Here is a 20,500-nt window from a genome sequence, read left to right as displayed (position 1 = left end):
GCACATTATGACATAATTGCTAGATACATCTGAATTTATTATGCCATAATTTGACATAAAAATGAAATGCATTTTAATTCAGTATCATGTTGGACATGGTATTATCATTTAGGCTTTGAATTTGATAGAAATTTCTCCGTGAAGGAGGTGAATCCAGCACTGGCAAATCCAACACTGGCTATATAACTCATATCTCATACAACATCTTGCTAGGCAGGAGTAATCTTTTTACTTCTCTTCCACTGTGTTCAAGGTTCTTAGAGTTATTCATGTCTCATGTAATTCAGGATTAATGATTTTAAATGCCAGTTAAATACCCAAGAATAAATTAAAGGCAACAGATGCACTGCTTTTTCTTTATTCTTTGAGGAGTTTAATAATTTAATTCAAATATTTCAGGCTTTAATTCACCTATTTTTGACAGCTAAGCTTGCAGTATAGATCATGCTATAGAGCAATGATTGTAAGTCACCAAATGCTGAATTCATAAGGAATATAGGATTTCCCCTGTTTTTTTTTTATTTTTTTTTAAATTTTTTAAAATTTTTTTTTATTCCATAGCACAGTGGTAAAGGGTAGCAGTAATGGTATCTATGTTTATTCATTGCTACAAAGCAATGATTCAGATCCAGATGGAAGTACAGGTTTAAGCTATTATGTGTTATTTGGTTCGTGGTGGCATCAGTGAAGATGCTGGATATTGTTCAAGAAAGCACAAGTAAGTTTGCTTGTATTAACTGGGCCAGTTCTCAATGAGTTTTTGCTTTGATTTGCTTCTTAAAGGGCATCTGTCCACATCAGAGCTGAATAAATTGTGGAAAACTGCTGCAAATCATTTAATATTTTCTGAACTTGTACCTACCTTTATGGTACATACATGCTTAATAGATAGCATAAAAGTGTAGTAGTGCCAGAAACTGTGATTCTTTTATTCTAGAAAGAGAAAAGCTTGACAAACTTCTATCTTACCTCAGTTTTATAGATACGTGGGGAATGGGGGGAACTGTAGCTAGATTACTCACCTTTGTGCTGCTTGGATATTGTGGGTTTTCAAATTCCAATGTCTTTTTTTTAACAATTTACCTTAGGATTCCAAAATACTGTTTATCGTACCATCCTTTGAAGTATTTTTTACACTGATAGCAGCTTCTGCTTCTCTGTATAGTTTGGTCGCAGAAATCACTGGAGGAATTACTGCATTATACACATGCTTTTGGGGGCTGAGAGCAAAACGGAGTTGTCTTGAGAGGGTTCTTTCCTCCCTTTGTCATTAGTGTCCATGCAGCTTTTGGAAAATGTCACATTCTGACTGTGAAAACGAGGAATGATGAGGGCTTAGGCCAGCAGCCAGATCTGCCATAAAGTGCACTGTACTAATCATATCACTTTATTTCTCCGCACCTTATTTTTTTCCCCTGGAAGACAAATGCAGTGATCATTTTACTTCTACAAAGATGCCTTTAGCAAGTTTGAGAAGTCTGCTGGAAGTTTGTAGTACGCAGCTATTGATAAATGGAAAAATTGATGTTACTAATTTATCACAAATGCTACTAACGCTTTTCAAACAGCATGTTCCTAGATAGGTATTTATATTTTCAGTAAAAGAATGCTTTTAATCAGAGCGTCTGCATCTCAAGTTCCTATGCAATTACTTGTAGTAAGAGAAACAAATCCCTGTAAAGCACACTATGGTGTCAAGACGTTAACGCTTTCCCAATTGCCTTATCGCAAACTGTTCATTATGAAATTACATTGGTAATTATGTTGTTGTCAGCGTTAACTCTACAACCTAGAGGAGGCTTCTGAGCTGTTGCTGTTGTATTATTTATTCTGAAATCTCTGGCTACCTTGTTTTCCTACTTTCCACTGCTTGATGACTTTCTCAGAAAGCTTTTGGGATTATTACATTCATACCTAAAAAAGGAAATTTTTACATAAAAGTTTTGCTCTGGCGTTCTTCTGCATCATGCAGAGGAAAAAAAAAATAAGCTGTGTCATACTCTGTGAAGGATCAAGATCAAGCCAAGCTGAGATTTAGGAAATTAAGGTGGTGATAGGAGAAACAGTACAAAGAGGAAGGAAAAAAAATGTAGCATTATTTTCTAGGCCTCTCCATGATGCCTAGGTTTTGCTTTAATTTTCTTACTAAGAGTCAATATATGACTTTTCTTTGGTTTAATATTAATTAATATTTTTGTGTACACAGTTTCTGTTATCCTATAGATCTGTTATCCTATATATTCTGTTATCTGTTATATAATAATTCTACTGTAAACCATTCCATTTTTGTCCTCAAAAAACTATTTTCTTGATTGTTTGTAAAACTATTGAAATGCTTCAATTGTGAACAGACAATGAATGATCGTCCTCTAATCTGGTCCGCATGGATAGCAGGCCAGTTTGTACATCTAGTACACAGAACTTCTTGATTCAGTTAAAACTAGCAAGACTGATGTTATCACTGTTTAACCTACAAAACCACTTATAAAAACTGTACGTAATTTAAACAAACAGCATAAACAAAGCATAAACATCGCATTGAAGACATGACCTATGAGGAATTAAGAAAAAAAAAAAAAAAGGATAAAGACAAAGAAATTGAGTTTAGGTTCAAACTTCCAAAGAAAGAATTGTATCTTTCGGTTATTTATTTAAGGGTGCTTAAACTCTGGGAAGAATTTCCGCATCTTTTATGGTTACATTTGAACATTCACTATAATTTTTTTTTTTTCATCCTGTGTTCCTCAGGAGGGAACTTGTGATTCTCAGCATTGCTAAAATTCTTCACATATGTTTTTAAAAACCCAGAGGCTTGTAGTAATGACCAGTGGTGGTGAACTTTGAGAGGATCAAAGATTTGGCATGGTCAGGATAATAACTGAAATAAGGCGAGGGATAGCTGCGTCACTTTTGTCAGGACATCAGACAGGGACCTGAGCAAGAAAAGTCTCCTTGGTTTCTCTTGTGCTGGAAATACCATGAGAACTGTTCTCTTGTGGTATTTCTGCTTCCTGCCACACTAAAATTAAGATATGTAGAAACGCAAGTATGTTTCTTTCTTCTTCCCCCCCCTTTAAAGTTTACTAAGACTATCAAAACTCAAAGTTAGTTTTGACTTGATTGAAGGGAGGCTTTGGTTTGGTCGTTCTTTGTCTGAAGTAGTCCAGCTGGCCTTCCTAACAGCTGTGTTTGTGCTATAAATGTCAAGTGCTGGTGATATTTCTGACTCAGTAATCAGGGCTTGCTTAGGACTACCCACAATAAAGCCACGTTCTTCTAACATCCTTTGGGAGCAGGTGTCTATGAAGTGTCCCCCAGGAGGGCTGCAGGACAGCGTGTTACCATCAGTCATTAACCTCTGTCCTCTCCTTTCAGGCAGCCTAGAATTGTACTACACTAAAGCTAGGAAAAAAGCAAACCATATCAATCAGTCCTTCAAGGAAGGAATTAACCACAGAAACTGTTAAATAAATTTACTCTGTTCATGTCTTGTATGCATATGTCTACAGTATCTCTTTGCTCTTCCCCTAAGGTGTCATCTTTGAACACGTTGAAGTCAATGAGAGATAATCTGCAGTGAACAATTGGTGTTGTAGGAAAGAGCTGTAATATATCTCTTGGATATCAATAGAGATTTTGGACTATTAAAAGCTGTCATTATTGTTCATAGTGGCTGAAGAGTTGTAACAGTTTTTGTGTGCCACTGGCCCCTGGTTGAATGTGTGCACTCCCATTTTGGAAATGGCAAACAGCTCTAGTTTACTTGCTGTCATAGCTAATGTAACGCTCCCTGTCATGGACACTTGGGAATTGTTGTCCGAGTCCCACAAATGAAAAAAAACCCATGTTTCTAATTGTCCCCCGATCTGGTTAGACTGAAGCCTAATCTCTATCCTTAGCAAATGCCTTTAAAACAAAGGATTAAGCTGGATGAATCTAAGTTCAATCTGTTTTAGCCTTTCCAGGACTAGTGTTTGCCCCTAAAAAATGTTCTAGAGAACGTACAATATTTTTAGTCTCGTATGACCTGTGTTTTTTGGGCAGACCTGTGGTGGCTTTTGCAGCCACGCAGAGGAGAGAAATGACAGAGTAGTACAAATCTGCAGCTTTATAGCCAGGTGGTGTGGATTCGCTGGCAGTAAGCAAACTCATCCTAACAAACCTCTTTGTGATCCTCTGAGTAGTCAGAAACTTGCCCTGCTGGCAGAGGAGACCCTGTCACTGTAGCCGTGATGGTCAGCTGGGTCTGCTGAGGGCAGCCACAATCAGAAGGTCCATCTGTGGCTACATAAAAAAGCCTTTCTGGCCACAAATGACCTGTGGCCACCAGGAGAGAGCACATCACCCGATGCTGCAGGAGCAGATGTGAAGCTGCTGCAGAAGACTGCAGTCTGCAAATGAGGAATAGAGTGAGGAAGGCATTTCCCTGAAATTTGTAGGAGGATGCAAAAATATTTGGGGTTTCTAGTCCCACAGTTCCCTGCTTACTGTGGGGGAAAATCTTTTAGACCTTTCTAGAAACTGGTTCTGTTCTTCTAAATGTGAAACTAGAAAGTAACCATCCTCGTGTGTTTTATTTGCCAAAATCTGTTTAGATACATATAGGGTTTCTTCTCAGAAAGGTACCACTATGAAACCCTCGTAACACTGGAAAACATCAGTTGACATTCAGTCCTACATTTTTAATTCCTTTCCACTCAGAAGAAAAATTGTAGTTTCTTAAGTGCCTTTAGCAATGCTTTTTCTACCATAAGTCTGTGTAGAGAGCTTTTTTTCTGCTGTTTGGGCAGCCTTCAGTGGTGGAGTGGATTTAGCCTATTGTCCTGATGAATGGATGTGTTTTAAATGTCACACCTGTACCTTTAATTAGGTGATTTATTTAATTTAGAGGTGTAACTTTCCCATCCCAGAAGTGCTAATGCTTGCTTTTTTCTTTCTTTATCTCTTTAGGTTTTTTTTTCTGGCATGGACAGAAATGTTCTTACAGATTCAATCCATTACTTATTACATAGCAGTAGACCTCATTTAATTAAATACAAGGTTATAAACTAAATGGTTCCCAAATGTATAATGTTTTGAGTACTTTACAAAAAAAAAAAAAGAAACAACTCAAACCAAAAAGAAAAACGTTACCAGCAAGTGTTTGCCAAGTGTTTGTATTGGTTTGGCAGGTATTTAGAATAGGTTTCATAACTAGAGGTACTGCTAGATACAGGAGAATTATGGTCTTTATGAGAAAATCACCCCTTTTATCTGGGGAAATGACATAGGATCACATGTGTGTGCTTATCTTCACATCCATGAGTAGGCAGTGAAAAGATGGGATGGGGGAGTTTCTGGTCCATGCAGCGGCCAAGCAGTGCTGCTGACTCGGACCTCGAGGGACGGATGGAGCCTCTCTGCTCTCCCTGCTGTCCTTGCCACGCACAGTGCCCTGATGGCAGTGCAAGAAGCAATTACACCTCTTAACATGTGCCATAATAAACTGGTATTTCTGGTATGCGTAGCAGTTGCTGAGGTGCGTACTGCCGTCGTGCTCTCCAGGTCAGTGCATTTTCACATTGATGTTACACGTTGGGCCATGTATGCACTCAGGGACTGGAAAACTGATGTTCTCCGGTTGTGGGAGGAGTCATGGCTCATGTGAGCTTTTCCAGGAAGGGTGTACTGGTGGTCACCTGCCCCAGCTACCTGGGCTTTGCCGTCGGGACCGGCTCGGTGGTAGAAGAGGCGTGTAACAGCTCTGCCATCCTCTCTCCCTGTGCTTGCTCCGAGCCAGCAGGCTGCCATGGCAACCTGGTCTTTATTGTACGCATGTCTGTGTACACACGTGCATGTGGGTGCCATATGCACTTAGAGCAGCTTTTGGTCCTCAGTGCCAGCCCAACTGTGCACTGGTCCCACTGGGTTGGCATTCTGGGCAGAGCTGGGAGAGGTCCTAGTGCATTAGTTGGTTATACGGAGATGGAGTTCAAAATTACTTACTCAAACAATCAATCTCTTTTTGTAAGCTGTATGAATATTGGCTGAGCTACACGTGTTACTCATTTACCAGTACTGACAAAATAACCTGTATTTCATTATGGTTTTGATGGTGAATGGGGGAAAAAAACATCACTGCTTTTGGCATTTCTTATCATGTTTATTCCTTGTACCACTTTGATATTTATCTTTCATTTATTGCGAAGTTGCGTTATTTCAGGTTTCCATGTATATGATTATGTATGTTTTGGTGTCTGTTTTAAAATCAGCGTGCTGTTGCTTTCTTAAATTAGCCAAGGTTTGAATAGTGCATTCCTTAACCCAGTCTTAATTCCCTCTGTTGCATGTGAGACCGTGCCTCTTTTTAGAGAGCAGTAAATGATGTAGCACTTAACCAATTACTTAAAAATATTGATTTCAGAAGAACAGGAATGGTAACATGGCTTGCTTTGCCTCTAGAAAAAAAATATTATATTTTTTTTTCTATTCTGCTTTTCAAACAATGGACTCGGCTCCCAAAGCCCCATTGGTCATTACTGCATCCCGTCCTCAGGGAGCCCTTGCAGATGTCTTGGGACTAGGAGCAGAGGTGCATATGATATCCTGCCCTACCTAGTGGCCTTCTGCTGGGATGGCAGAAGTAGTTGCCTTTGCCGGACGAATGCTGTCAGTCACGGCCGCATGCATGTAACACGCCCAAATAATAAATAATTGGTAATTGAAACACAGCCAGAATTGTTTGCTTTACTTGCCCTTTATCAAGATTTGAATATCCGACCGTGTGCCTCAGGGTGTGTAATGCAACATCATGACAAATCTTTGCCTGGAATGATCTGATAGAGTATCAGAACTCGTGAGTGGCTTGGCTTAAGTGGAGGGTCAGTCTGGGGAGCTCAGAGAGCATCTTTGCTTCTGACCATGGAGCCCCTGAGCAGCAGGGACGAGCACCCAGGTCCAGGTTTTTTTTTCATTAATGACTGTGTCAGGGTACCTACTGCTTGTATCCCCTTCTGTATGGTACGCGTATGAGGAGTAAGTGCTGCAAATAACCGTTTCTGAAATGCATTCCTGTATGCTGCTCTGGTGTTTATTAATCTGCTTCTGTGACCATGTAGAGTGGCACAATTTATCAGCCGCACGTTTACTCCCAGGCTAATAATGCCATTTCCCACACCACTGGGGTTAATAAAAATTCTGCCCGGGTACTGATGGACTCCTACCATGAATTGATTAATCATATTATATATTTACTTAAAGTGGTATTTGCAGCTCTCTCCCAAGAACGAGTCGTTTCTTTTCAGTGGCGGTATCATCTGGACTTTGCTGAAAAGTTAGATGTAACCACAGTAGGTAACGTGTTTCCAGACAATGCCTTATTGTCTGCACAGGCTGGATGCAGAGACCTTGCATACCTACTTAGAATCAAGATTAAATTACCAGCCTTTTTGGCATTTTTATGTAAAATGTTCTTTATTATGGTTTCTCATAGCTGAAGCATGACTCACTTGCAAGTCATAATAGATTTTGGCTATGCTGCATGATGAAGTGTTCTGGATGCAGTGAAACATTTAATCAAGACTCCAGGCACTGCAAGTCCCAGTAGTCGCCTTCAACGAAAAAAAAAGAGACAAGAAAGAAGAAACAAATTATGGCACCTTTTCTTTGCAACATTAAGATGAGTAGAGACAACACAGGGAAGTGACATCTTTTTAATTTTAAATAATGGTGAAAACAGGTTAAAACCTTGTTTAGACTAGATATAAGGAAAATTTTTTTTAATTTTTTTTTTTAATAATGCGGTGGCGGAACACTGGCACAGGTTGTCTCTGGAGGTTGTAGATGCCCCATCACTGGAAACATTCAAGGTCAAGTTGGATGGGGCTCTGAGCAGCCTGATCTAATTGAAGATGTCCCTGATCACTGCAGGGGATTTGGACAAAATGACTTCTAAGGGTTTCTTCCAACCCAAACTATTCTACGGTTCTATGTTTTTCTTTCTGTTAGTGTCAGGTAAATCACTCTGATCTCCCAGCAGTTTTTAGAAAATGTTGATGCTTTATAAAAGTCAGTTGGTTGCAACACATCAAATCACCTTACTAAACTGTTCTTTAAAATATGTTAAAATATATGTTAAAATACTGGAACTAGAGTCCACAGATTAAAATTACCTGGGAAATTCTAAAATTACACATACAACTTATTAATTATGTTTCCATACATGTTTGTTAAAGGAGAAAATGAAATGTTGACAAAATGCATTCAGCCATAAGTTTCCAAACAATTTCAAGGCTAGTAATCATTAGTAATTTCTCATTTTATTAGGGGAAAGGAAATATTGCTATAATCCCTGTTCTGCATGAACTCAAACCATTGGCTTTTGCTTGGTTAGAATTGATCTGCATTGGGATGATTGGAGTGGGCAGTCATGTAGCCCAGAACAACTTTTACATCTTCTCTTTTGTTGAGGTACTGGAGCCAAGACATCAAAATTAAGTCTTGTGCCCTGGTCTTCTATGGAGAGGTCCTAAGTGCTTAAGGTCTTAAGTGTGTGGCTGACACATCTCTTTATTTGCCTAAGCACTTGTCACCATCACCTAAAATTAGAGGCTTTGTCTGAAAAGTACTAGTAAGAGTTTGGATTAAGTTCATTACACTGATCCTTTTCAATGGTGTTACTGCAAAACTCAAAAGACCAAGTGACTGCTGCCACCTCCCAAAGAATGCCTTTTTAGAGGTTTTTTTTTCCCCCACTTCCAATCTTCCCACTGTTGATAGTGGTATTCTTAACAACTTTGTAGTTCTCTTTAACAGATTTGCTGGCCCGCAGCACAATAGACTAATGTGATTTTTAAGGTATTAGCATGCAATGGGATAGTTTACCTCCTGGAAAATGGGATATTCAGATGCTTCATTCAGCCTTTGTCGAAGCAAAAGCTATTGCCTTGTCCCAAGACATTTTCTTTACAAATGGGCTTTCCATCTTTTTGTGGAAATTGTAAATACGTATGGTCTGTAGTTAAGGTTTTCCATCTTCCTGAATTCTGCTGTTATTGGTTATTCCAGTGATTTTAAAACATAAAGGTTTATTTTTCACCCTCACACTTACTGTTTCCCAATATTTTTAGTTAGGGTAAGGTGGGAAACTGGTTTGGGATAGCCTATGGGGTTTAGTCATTATTAGAAACATTATTTTAGAGATTTTCTAGGAATATCAAGATTTTTTTTTTTAATATATATATACATATATATTAATGATTTGTCTTCTTTTCTTTCTGGAACTACATTTTTGCTTGCTTTTACTCTTTTACTTAATCCTTCCGCTCCCCTGCCTTTCTTAACTTCGGAGGATGCATGCACTGGTCCTGCAAGCACTTCATGTAAGCATAACTCACTGATGTGAGTAGCCAATATGATTGCTCACATCAATAAAAAAGGAATCTCCACATGCATGTGTGTTTTTCAGGGTATGCGGAGCATTGTTTGCTCGATGACCAAAAAGGTGAAAGTGATGGAGGCAGCAGAAAAGTGATTAGTGTTGGAGAGATTCTTCAGTTAGTTATCATGGAAATGATACATTAATAGTTGAATTTTCTCTTTATTGTCATGAAATATATTGTTTAGTGTATCTACCAATGGATATGGAATACAATTCTGGTAAAATTGATAACAGAGTATGACAGTCTCTAGCAAAGAAGAATAAAATCTTTAATTATTTTAATATGGGGATCATATAATGGTTAAAGCATAAATAAAAGTCTTCAGGGCGATGTGTGCCGATGCTGCCTGTAGATTATTAGATGGTATCTCTTGAGAGAGGCAGTGAACATCACAGCAGCAAGCAAGCAAAGGGAAGAATGACTCAACAACGTATAAAATGAAAGAAAAGCTATTGCCTTTCTACTCTGTTTGATCTTTAATCAAATAGCTGTAGCATTTGAAGAAGTATCAAACACATGATACATCTGGGAGTTCTTTTCTTCTTAGATCCTGTTCTATCTAAAGATCTCTGAGTGAGCGTGTAACGTGGATAAGGTGGCAAGCAAGAATTACTCTGTGTGTTTGGGGACTCGTGGTGAAACTTGCTGGTGCCACATAAGCTCATTCAGTTTTCCTGTAGCATCTTTTTTTCACCTCATTTTCATTCCAGAGGTGGAAGAACTTTAGAAAACTTATTCTGTCTATAAACTCTTCTCACCTTGAAATAAAAGTAAAGCAAATGTTAATAAGCGTAAAAAAACAGAGGGATAAATTTTGGCCAAATGAGCCCATTGGTGTTACGGATAGAATTTGGCACGTTATCTTCCAGTGCAATGTTTTATTTTAAATACCTTTGTAGCTCATAAACCCAGTAAGTTTGGTCACTAAAATAACTTCTTACTCCAGACTAAGACTCTCACGTTCAGTTTTTTATGTTAAGCCTGGAATTTGTCTAGCCTGTTCAGTAATAATTGTCTGGGGTACTAGTATTTTTTAAGTGGATCAGTTCTTCTGCACTGAGAAATGAAAATTCATCTTTTAGCAACTATTTCTTAACTCAGCAAATTATTTTGAATAAGCATAAGAATAAATCATTAACATGCAAGCTCATACTCATTTTGGTTAACTAAAAAATGAACTTTTTTCCTTGGTTTGCATTTTAATTGACTTTCTCCTTGCTCCCCCAGAATACATTGTTTTCAGCGCTGTATGCAAGCTACGAAACTCTTGAAGACTTGACATGGGTAGAGAGTCTCTTTCACTTAGGCACCTCATAAAAACCATTTAAAAGAGAGTATTTTCTGCTTTCTTCAAAGTAAAGACAATGTTTTGAAACAAAAGTGAGTTTCCCAGTGACTTCTTGTGGTCAGATTTGTGTCCTAAAGACTTAAATAGATACCGTATGCTTTATGAAGTGAGGTTCTTATATGATTCCTTATATCTCGTAGGACCTGAGGTTTGTCTGTGTGGAGAAAAAGAATTCTCTTTTCTTAAAGCTACGTTTAAAGTAAATTGAGGCAAAATTGAGGTGGATACTGCCCTGCCTCAATCTGCTCTGAATTTTTATATGGAGAAAGAACACAGGAGGCTAATTTGAGCAGCAAAAAAAGAATCTTAACAAGATCAAGGAAATTAATATTTCCTCTGCTTTGAAAGCGTCCATGAGAGAAAGATGCAGCAATCAAATTGTTATGGATGAAGATGGGTTGACCATCTGTAATAGTGTCAGGAGCATGGCAGTGTTGTGAGAATGTTACCAAGCCTGCAGAATGAGAAATTTGATTCAGACGCAGGGAAACTTGTAGTATTGTTTGACAATAAAAAAAGAGTCACAAGCAAACAAAAAAACAAACAAAAGTTCCCACAAACACAAAACCCACCCAAAGATCACTTGCACACAAATCGATTTGGTTTTGTGTTTATTTTACGAGGCATGGTAAATAAGCAACACATATTTTTCTGCAGAATAAACTGTGAAGGAAAGCTTTATTTTTTCAATCTTTTTTTCTACATGCGTTGAATATTTGAGGGAAAACCATTATACTGAACTTTGTAGAGGACTATAGATATTTTGTGGGGATTTACTCACACATGCGCTTTGATTGATAGAACGAAGCTTTCAATAAATAAAGCAAGGCAATATTTTGAATCTGTTCATCAGTTTTCTATCACAGTCTTAACAGATTTAGAAGTATCTGTGACTGATTATGCTTAAATGGCTTCTGCAGAAATTCAAGTTCATTCAGAGGAGTAAAGCCCACATTAGTGCCTCAACCACTGGAGAGAGAAATTTCAGGAATTACACAGGGCAGGTGTGGGGGCGGATATGCTTCTGTATTTTTGCTACTGTTGTATTTTATTATATTTGAGTCTTCTGAGTGATAGTGACAAGTTGTCACTGTTGTTGCTGGTGAGTGTTTGGCCATTGGTGCAAGCTGAGAGCACAGCACGTGTTCTGTAGACCTTCTGAACACAATACCCATCGTACAGACGGCCCATAATAGCATGACCATGATATTGGCCATGACCACCTTGTCTTGCCTTCAGTAAGTCCAAGGCATAATTACACAACATTATTAATTGGTAGCATATGATGTTAATCAAACTGTGTATTCCAAGAATCTGAATGACACACATTGATATCTTTATGCAAGTGTAATATGAGATTAGAAAGATTTAAGAGTCAATTAGAGTCAATTGGTTGGGGAGAGATTTGCTTTAGGTGTTTCATTAAAGTTTTATAGATTTTTTTTTTCTTTTTCCTCCCCAGTAAAGACGTAATAAGACATGCTGAAATCTTCCAATGCCCCCTGGCAATGAAAGACTTTGTGGTTGTTCTGTGAGCTTCTCCTTGGGGTTGGAACCTCTGAAATAATTTCAAAGTGAAATTAATGTCTGGACTCCTGAATACAAGACTGGATCTTCAGTTTACACCCAGACGCATTCAGGATGTGCACTTTCTTAAGTGAGGCTTTTGGCATAAAACTTAATAGTCTGTTTTGTTTTGGGGAAAACATGAAGATTTTTCTCAAGTCTTTCTCAGAGGTGTATTACTTGAGTGAAAGTTCTGCTAATGGCCACATCCCAGGATCTTAAGTTTGCGGTATTGTGTGTAAGCTGAAGCAGTGAGTTATAGCAAAGTAAAAAGGTAGCTGTGCAGACGGATGCTAGTTGTACATAACCAACAGTGAATTATAAAGCAATGTGCATTATCTAAGCCCCGTGGATAAATAGTAAATCATGGTGTAAATGATCTTTAAAAGTACTGTAGTCTTTTTCTAAAAAAATCTCCTCCTTATTTGAGAATTTCTTATTTTTCCACCATCAAAAACATGTTTTCAGTATGAAATACAATTTATTTCTTTACTTGTGAGCTGATTTTTGGGGGTAAGATTACTTCCTCTATTATTCTCCTTTTTTTCCAGTTCTCTAGAATCTGACTTCATAATTAATTTATTTTGTCCCACAACCCTTAGCCATCTGTATACTTCAATTCTGACTGTTTTACATTATGCAAGCTGTAGGCAATGCACAGCTCCTAACCCAAAACCCCAGAAGCTGTCATATATTTTTCATATGATTTGTAGAAAGGGCAATCTCTCATCACGAAAAAGGGTTCTGGTGGTGAAATGTCACCTGCAGCTGAAACATTAGCTGTGCGTGATATATGTGCTATGAATAAATAAATTGCAGAGCTGTGCAGCTGCTTTACCTTGAAACCATATCTGGGGAAAATGCTGTATTTTGAGCAGAAGAGCTTAGTTTACTGTGCCAGTTCAGAGGGCAAGACCAACTTGGCAAGGATAGCTGGCAACATCCTTTGTCTGTTGTTTCCACTGTGGCTCTCCTATTTCTGTGATTAATTGTTGCAGAAGTCACCATGAAAACTGACATGGGCTGTTTTATTCCCTGGAAGTTAGTGTCTGGTTAGTTAGTTGTCAAATCGTTACGTGCGGTGCTCCAGTCAGTACTTTTTGTGCTTCTGTTGTCAGGGCTTTAAATTTGAAGATAAAACTTCATGGGTTAATCTTTCTGAGGCCATGAAGTGTTTTATGTACAATTTGCGAATGGTCAAAGGTATTAAATATGTTATAAATAAATAATTGCCTTCTACAGAAGGTTTTTGCTGCACTTGCAGCAGATATAATCTTAATGTGATATTTCCTCTATTTTTAAAGATGTTTCAGTTCTCTTTCATGTTGTGGAAAAGTTCTGACAGGCTGACAGGAACAGTAAGCAACTGTGGGTATAAATACTGAACACAAACTGAAAAAGAAAATAGAATTATTAAAAGAAAAACACTCATTTACCTGAGATGATGGAGGATGGCTTAGATCTCCAGGTGGAAGGTGTCTCTCTTTACATCGTATATACTGACCAGAGACCAACGTAGCTGTAACGTTCACAATGATCTAGGTCTTTCCACCCCCTAAAGCAATTGTGTTTGGGGAAAAATGCTTATCAGGGAAACAGCTCAGCTCTTTGCAGCCTTCTCAGCATTATAGATGTCCTCTGAGGGAGAGGAGATGACTATGTGAAGATCAAACATGGAATATTTACATGTCTACAGCAATTTGTATTTTCAAGATCTTTCAAGGGCAGGAGCACAACACACCGAATCTGTTTCATCATGAGGTGTAGTGCTGTTAGGCTTTCTTGAAGGGTTGCCTTTGGAGGACAGAACAATAGAGCATCCTGCAGGGTGTAATCTTAGGAAGCCCTCAGAGGACCTAGGTTGCACTGAGAGCTCGAGGAAAGATGTGGCAAGTGAGCCTGCGTGACTCAGTTGTTCCACAGAGTCAAGCCTCTGTCGGTAAAGTCCTTATCTTTGGGATTGTCCTGGTGATCAAGCCGGAATGGCTTGGGAATTGGTGGTCTGTGTGAAAACAGAGTGAAAAAGAAAGAAAACGTTATTGCAGGTGACTAGAAATAGTAGAAATTGGGGACTTCAGATCACCGGAGATATCTGCATTGATTATGTCCAGAGCAGCCTGATCTGTATATTTTCAGCTGAGCACAGGGTGATCTCTTGTGTTTAACTGCATGGTGGGTACTGTAGTAATATTTTGCCTGTCAGCTAAGGTATCTTCTTTAGGTCATCCGTACCTTCACATCCCTTCCTGTGCACCAGCCCTGTCTACCCTTCTCTATTCTTTGCTGAGCAGTAAAGACAGACATCCCACAGCTACTCAGTTTTCTCGTTAGCAAGTCTTCAGAGTTTGGTGGCCATTTCATATTTTGGATCCAAAACAAGCCATTTTTATTCCACGATAAACGTAGAACAGTTATGTCCTCTCTTTCTTTCTTTTTCTGGGGGGATGATATACGCCATGCCCAGCAACAAGGGAAAATGGAACTCCACAGCTTTTTGAATGAACATCAGCAGGGCAGCAATCTTGCTTATGAAAAGCTAGGAATAAATAACATAGAACGACCTTTCAGAAACTGCAGCATGCAAATAAAATGTGTGAAAAGAACGTTTGTTTAGGTGTGCATAGGCGAGGAAAGTAGATGCAAGTGGGTACTTCTAAAGTAATGTTTATGTTTGCAGTTAGAGGAGAGTTTTGAGAGAGAGAAAAACAGAATATTTAAAAAAAAAAATATAAAGCGCAAGGGTGTTTTTTCCTCCCTCGGAACGGAGAGCTGCCAATATATAAACATTTCAGAGAGAATTTTACACCACCTCATCTTTATGTCAGGCAGCATTTAATGGTTGAATGATCTCCTGCCCCAGGACTTGGCAGCTATCCTCCAGGGGCCGACTTTGAGGATTAAAATGACAGTCTATCAGTGGATCTTTTCCAATATAAACTAGACTAGGACCATTTAAAATCAGTTGCTATCAACAAGTCAAATTAACTTTATTTATGTTAGTGGCTTTCCTATGAGTATTTTATAACAATATGGAATTTTAATATCCTGAGGGGTTTTTCTTGTTGGTGGTGTGATTTGGGAATGTCCTAATTAATGCGATTAAGAACAATTTACCTGACTTTTTCCAAAATTATGTGATTTGTAACATTCGGGCCCTTTTAACAGCTCACAGTACTTACAAAATTTTTTCCAATTCCTGCTTTTTACAGGTGGAAATAACACTTCAGGATATCAACGACAACCCACCAGTATTCCCCACAGATATGCTTGATCTGACTGTAGAAGAGAATATAGGAGACGGTTCCAAAATATTGCAGTTGACTGCCATGGATGCTGATGAGGTAGGAGCATGGTTTCATATTGAGTATTTGTACTGAAAATGCTATTCTGGAAATACATGGTTTACCTGTTTCCTTTTCCCCTGTGTCAGAACTTGGCCTTGGAATTCATCGTGGTCATGCTTTAAACTGTGTTTGGCCCATTCATAATACTCTGTTCGGTGTCATGAAGTCACACACAGGCAAATCCACACAAGAAAATGGAAAAATTCTTTATTACTTGAAGGCTGCTTACTGATTTGTATAAAATGAATTAATGTTTGCCTAATATCTACTAACGAACGATTCCACCAATGGCAAAAAAACACCCTGCCTTTTCGTGTTAGGTGGTCTTATTGTTATCGGTCTCATCATAAGCCATGCCTGATGACTTGGCAAAGATGTTGAACTGCCCAGTTTGTGATGCAGATTTATTGACATTCAGTTTAAGACCACAGCTTGAGATCTGAACCTACTTTGAAGCAGAGATTTTGTAGCTGAGCCCAATTTCAAGGTGTGCAATAAAATTAATGAGACAAGCCTTGGAGAACAAGAAAACTTTTGATTATGCCTGCTCACCCTTTGACTAGAACTACTTAATATCAATATTATCCTTTTCCTAAACAAGGTTCTGTTTCGCCAAAAAGAGGGGAAAAGAAATAATGCTAAAATATGTGCTCTCTACATGAACCTGTTTGCAAAATAGTTTTGCTTGCTTTGATTCATTACTGTGAGGACGCTGCAACTAAAGAGCTATTTAGAAACTAGAAAAAGCCTTTGAGCAAATGATGTTAAACAGTTGGCCTTTTAGCTTAGTGAGGGATATTGCAGTCTTGTTTTATGTGTCAGGCAAATATATCCACATATAATTTGATGTATTCATTTCTTTTGGAGCGTAAGTTATGAGAATGTTAATCATATTGTTTCATTCACTTGAAATGATTCTTTCCACTGGGGAAAGGCCTAAAAAGTCAATATGAGCATGCAAAGAAGTTTGTGTTGTCATTAGAATATCAGGTTACGCTTGACAACAATGAGCAATTCTTGCATTCAAATAATAAGGTAATTCAACTTCCTCAAGAGAGATCTATTTCTGACCTTTTTTTATGTTAGCTTGGTTAGTCGTCCTGTGATTGGTAATTGGTGTACTTAATCTTACTACTACAAAGGGAACAACTGAACACCCCCAGGAATGGTACAAATGTGATTAGGAACTTTTCATTCTTCACTTTTTTTTTCTACTAACAGCTTGACGTACAGACAAAAAAATAGGGTTTTGGAAAGGGACATATCTGTAAAAATTATTCCAGCTGTTTTGTCTTCAGATTAGGAAGAAGTAAATATTGAACTGCCACTCTCTGGTGTGATAAGGCAAACAGATATCTGGCATTTTAAGCAATATATTATGCTCCAGCCTCTTTTTGACCATTCCTAAACTGCACCTAATATATTATCCATTCTGAAGTACTCCACCCACCTTAGACAGAAATCAGTCAATCTTTTTATAAAAAGGGATGATTTCCATTTCCGTACCAGAACATTTGTAACTCAAACCCTTTACAAAGAGTTTTAAGTGTTTTGTGCAATGTGCAGTTTAGGGTCAAGACACTTTCCTCCCTTCCCACACCAGGTATTCCCCTTTGAAGTTGAGAGCACAATGATTGCACTTTGTTTTTCATATAATCCATATTTTTCGTGTAATCAGCCTGTGACATTAGGCTCTTCTGGCTTCTTTCTTTGCACAAGGAACCCATGTATGCGGGTCAGTAAACAGCGTGCTGCCTCTGCTACACGCACAGATGCTTTCAGAATCAAAGTTTTAGCTTCAAAGGGCTGAGTGATGGAACCCCTAAGAGTCTTGGCTGAGCGGTGTACAAGAACGCCTCTTACAATGTTTGAAAATGGTACTATGAGTATGCAGGCAGCAAATTTCACACCCGTGTCTGTTGTAATAGGGGCATCATAGAGACCTGAGGAAAGATGTAAAGATGTTCTGCAGGTGCTGAGTGGTACCAAAGGCTTTAACAATTGCAACAGTTTCTAACACACTGCAACTTTGGGAAGTCATTTGTTGATAGGAAATTTCTGAACATCTTTTTAAGAGGCTGCCTTTATGTATCTGTATTTTGGTTTGTTTCTCACCTAACTCGTGTTTAAGCTGAAAAAGGGGAGACTTAGACTAGATATTAGGAAGAAATATTTTACTGTGAGGGTGGAGTGGCACTGGCCCAGGTGGCCCAGGGAAGCCATGGTTGCCCCATCTCTGGAGGTGTTCAAGGCCAGGCTGAATGAGGCTAGGAGCAACCTGATCCAGTGGAATATATCCCTGCCCAGGGCAGGGGGGTTGGATGATCTTTATGGTCCACTTAAGGTTGGATTCCAACCCAAACCATTCTGTGAGTCTATGTAAAGTTACTCTTTTGATGAAACCAGTATCACGCATGGCTGTGGCTTTAGCTGCACTCTATTAGGAGGCTGCTGGTTCGACAAACACGTGGTGAAGAGTGTGGTCACCTCAAAATCTTAAATTCTCATCAGATATTTTTGTTAAGCCCTGCAACAGGAGGAAAGCATGTGACGTCAGGTACACCGGAGCACACAGATGCTGAGTATGCTGAAGCAGGGCATGCAGCTCTTCAGAGCTCAGCACCTTGTTTTCTTTCCTGATTTCATTTTATCAGTTAGCTCAGTCCAACTCTTGAAACAACATCCCAGAGAAAAAGTTTGGCACCGGGCACTCTCACAAGGTCAGGTAACTAACTCATTTTCATCTCACAGATACGAGCAGGTGTTTATCTCTGTTGATTTGGTTTTTTGGGCAAGAACGTTTGAAACAGCTTTATAAAATGTCTTTTTCCCTGATCTCTTTGATCTGTTGTTTACCGCAGAAGTGCTCCCCGCATGCCAGCAGCAGGTTGCAGCTGTGAAACCCAGGCTCTGGCCTGACACCAAGGAGGGCATGGAAAATGCCTGCTCACCTACCAAAATGCTTTGCCAAGCCTAGTCAGCACGTGGGGTATAGGATGTGACCCCAGGATCTTAGGTCTCTTTGTCCTCCAACTTAAAACCAATATCAGTCTGCTAAGAAGCAAAATTTATAGCTAAGTACTAGCTTTTGTGGGAAATGTCACCCAAGCTAGTGCTGGGCACTTGAGGCAGCTGCTCATATTTCCAGGATCACCCTCTCGCTGCAGCATCACAGTGTACAAACCATTCCCAGGGGATGGATGAAAACAGAGCTTCATTTAGCCTCTCTTTTTCTAGGAAACCTCAGAGCTAACACCTGTAAGGTGGATTGATTTTCTTCTTAGAAATTAATGATGCAGACCAGATGACTTTCTTAGTGTTTGTGACAAGGCAGGGCTGAGGCAAATTGCACCGTTGTCAGTACTTTTTAGTGGAGAGTTCCATATTTTTTCATAAGTTTTAATTTCAACCTTTCTTTTTGTGCGCACGTATGATCGTTTCTTTACTTAACCAACCACACTTTTCCTTCATTTTCCTTTTAACCAAAATGTTCAAAGTTTATATGAATCCTTTTTATTTCCAAGGACGAATGAGATGCTTTGACCCAAAAGCAAATACATTTGACTTCCAGCACAACCCAAGAGATCAGAACTGTGATTGTAATGACACATGATTTGTCATTTTAGGGCTGTTTCTTTACAGGGATGAACATATTTCCATGCAGAAACTGGCCTTGAGAGGCTGCTGCAAGCACGGCTCCCATGAGTTTCTTGTAACCAGGAGCTACAGCTCTTGCCGTGCATGCTGGCTGGTGGAGCTACCACATGGCTGACCCTGTTGCTCCCTCTCCTTGCATCCCTCCCTCTCCTTCTCCTTCCATCCCACCTCAAGAAAGTGGGAAAGGCAGCCCTGATCCCACTGGCAGGGATTTGATTTAATTTAACTTTTGAATATAAAGCAAGAAGAACAAACACTGATCTCTGTTAACAGGGAGGATATTACACTGCTCAGTGATGCTGGCTTGAAACTAAAACGGGTATCAAAGCTGTGTGGTACTGACTGGATGCAATCTTTTTATGAACAGTAGAACAAAATGTATGTGAGTTATCTCGTCGTTTCACGTCTCATAAATAAAAACTGTGTGCGTATGCATCTTTACCGGGGGACTGAAGCGAGGACTGGGCAAGATGGTTGTTTATTAAAGGAAACTGTTCTGAAAAATATTCGCGAAGTGCAGTTACCGGAATGATTCTTGCCTTACTGAAAATTATGATGTGGTTTTCCTGGCAAATAACTTGATTTGACCACTTCTGTTTTTACTTAGGGAGCCAATGCCCTCGTCACATACACTATTATCAGTGGTGCGGATGATAGCTTCCACATTGACCCTGAGTCAGGAGACCTGATCGCCACCAAACGCCTGGACCGGGAGCGCCGCTCCAAGTACTCTTTGCTGGTTCGTGCTGATGATGGCCTGCAGTCCTCAGACATGAGAATAAACATCACTGTTAGTGATGTTAATGACCATATCCCCAAATTCTCCAAGCCAGTGTATTCCTTTGATATCCCAGAAGATGCTACTCCAGGTAAAGAGGAAACGGCCTTAAAACTGACTGAATTTTTTCAATTAGAATCCAAAGGGTCTCGAGGGGGAAAGGGTAGCAGACCTGTCTGCTAAGCAGACTTAGCCAGGAGACAAAAGGATCTGCAGGCATGTATCGGATGTAGTGGAGAAACAGAAGAAATCACATCACACTGAAAGTCCTCTTGTTAGGAAATCTGTATCACTGGTGAGGTCAGATTTCTTTTCAATGGGAAATAGAGAAATGGTTGCCACTCAAATAAATCCTAGATGCAGACTAGGAATTATGCTTTTATCCCAA

General features: G+C 39.2%; 1 protein-coding gene across 1 annotated transcript in view; it reads left to right on the top strand.

Moving 5' to 3' along the window:
- FAT4 (FAT atypical cadherin 4) overlaps nucleotides 1-20,500 on the top strand; it is a 145,100-nt gene that overhangs the window by 58,317 nt on the left and 66,283 nt on the right. Inside the window, exons 2-3 of the mRNA XM_009566204.2 lie at nucleotides 15,543-15,674; nucleotides 19,942-20,203. Of these exons, the coding sequence (XP_009564499.2) occupies nucleotides 15,543-15,674; nucleotides 19,942-20,203 (394 nt within the window). The remainder of the gene's footprint in view (nucleotides 1-15,542; nucleotides 15,675-19,941; nucleotides 20,204-20,500) is intronic.

Source organism: Cuculus canorus, chromosome 4 (assembly GCF_017976375.1).
Source record: "Cuculus canorus isolate bCucCan1 chromosome 4, bCucCan1.pri, whole genome shotgun sequence".
NCBI classification, from domain to species: domain Eukaryota; kingdom Metazoa; phylum Chordata; class Aves; order Cuculiformes; family Cuculidae; genus Cuculus; species Cuculus canorus.
The sequence above is the reverse complement of the archived record's forward strand: the minus strand, read 5'-3'. Positions and strand labels throughout refer to the sequence as shown.